The sequence below is a fragment of the Mandrillus leucophaeus genome, unplaced genomic scaffold (genome assembly GCF_000951045.1).
Source record: "Mandrillus leucophaeus isolate KB7577 unplaced genomic scaffold, Mleu.le_1.0 Scaffold1518, whole genome shotgun sequence".
Classification (NCBI taxonomy): domain Eukaryota; kingdom Metazoa; phylum Chordata; class Mammalia; order Primates; family Cercopithecidae; genus Mandrillus; species Mandrillus leucophaeus.
The window spans coordinates 205,042-206,480 of NW_012101497.1; the positions used below are offsets into that span (position 1 = coordinate 205,042).

Below are 1,439 nucleotides of genomic sequence, written 5' to 3' on the forward strand. Positions count from 1 at the left end.
ATGTTCAGCAGCAGTCAATTCACCCCAGAATATTTTCTGCTGACTGGTTTCCCTGGTCTGGAGGAACAGTATCCCTGGTTCATCTTTCCATTCTGTTCCACATATCTTGTGGCCCTCATGGGCAATAGCCTGATCCTGACTGTGATCAAGAAAAACATCTCTCTGCACCAGCCAATGTACTTGTTCCTAGCTATGCTGGCCTTTGCACAGCTTGGTGTCTCTGCCTCTACACTGCCCACTGTGCTGGGCATCTTCCTTTTTAGTGCCAAAAAGATCTGCTTTGAAGCCTGCCTTTTGCAGATGTTCTCCATACATTTGTTTTCCATCATGGAGTCAGGAGTTCTGCTGGCCATGTCTGTGGACCGCTTTGTGGCCATCTACAACCCATTGCAGTACACTGCTATCCTGACCTTGCCCCGTATTGCTGGTACTGGTGCTACCCTTGGACTGAAGAGTGTGATGCTCATGTTCCCACTGCCCTTTCTCCTGAAGCGTCTGCTCTTCTGTGGTAACATCACCCTCTCTCCCTCCTATTGTCTGCACTCAGATTTAATTCAGCTGCCCTGTGGGGCCACTCGTCCCAACAGCATTCTGGGGCTCTGTATCATCACTTCCACTTTTGGACTGGACTCACGGCTCCTCACAGTCTCCTATGTGCTGATTCTCTACACGGTGCTGGGCATTACTTCTGGAGAGGGGCAGTGGAAAGCCCTCAACACATGTGTATCACACATCTGTGCAGTCCTTGTGCATTATGTGCCCATGATCAGTGTGGCTCTGGTACACTGCTTCCTGAAGCATACTGCACCTGCTGTTTGCCTCCTCCTGGCCAATGTCTACTTCTGGTACCACCTGTGCTCAACCCCATAATCTATAGTGTTAAGACCAAGCAGATTCGCCAGGGGTTGATCCAACTCTTTCTTCAAAGAAAATAATAATGGAATTAGGGTTGATGAGATGGTGTTCCTCAAGCCAATCAGTTTCATTACCAAAGGCAGTCTAGGGAGGGAGAATGTGCTCGTCGCCTTGTCAACGTTAAAGAGCATTGAAAATGCTGCATATCAGGAGAATCGCCCGAGCCCGGGAGGTGGAGGTTGCCGTGAGCCAAGATCATGCCACTGCCCTCCAGCCTGGGCAACACAGCGAGACTCTGTCTCAAAAAGATTTTTAAAATGCTGCATATTGATGAATGTGTGGGGAACACTTTCAAAAGTTGCAATCTAAATTAGTCTTTTGTACATATGCTATTTAGTCCAGAAATTCCAAATCTTAGCACTGCACTAGTTTCATACTCTAATGTTTGTTGATGGTCACAGAGACTCAAATGAGAATTTTCACTTCAGCAATATTTGAAATAGAGCTAAAAAAAAACACAAAAAATTTAACAACTAGCAATTATTATATAAATAAGTAAATAAACTAGAATTTATCTGTACTAT

General features: G+C 45.6%; 1 protein-coding gene across 1 annotated transcript; it reads left to right on the top strand.

The window, feature by feature from the left end:
- Positions 1-870, top strand: LOC105535924 (olfactory receptor 51I2-like). The gene has a single exon (XM_011975174.1). It carries the CDS (start codon positions 1-3, stop codon positions 868-870), a length of 870 nt encoding a protein of 289 aa, XP_011830564.1.
- Positions 871-1,439: the final 569 nt, after the last annotated feature.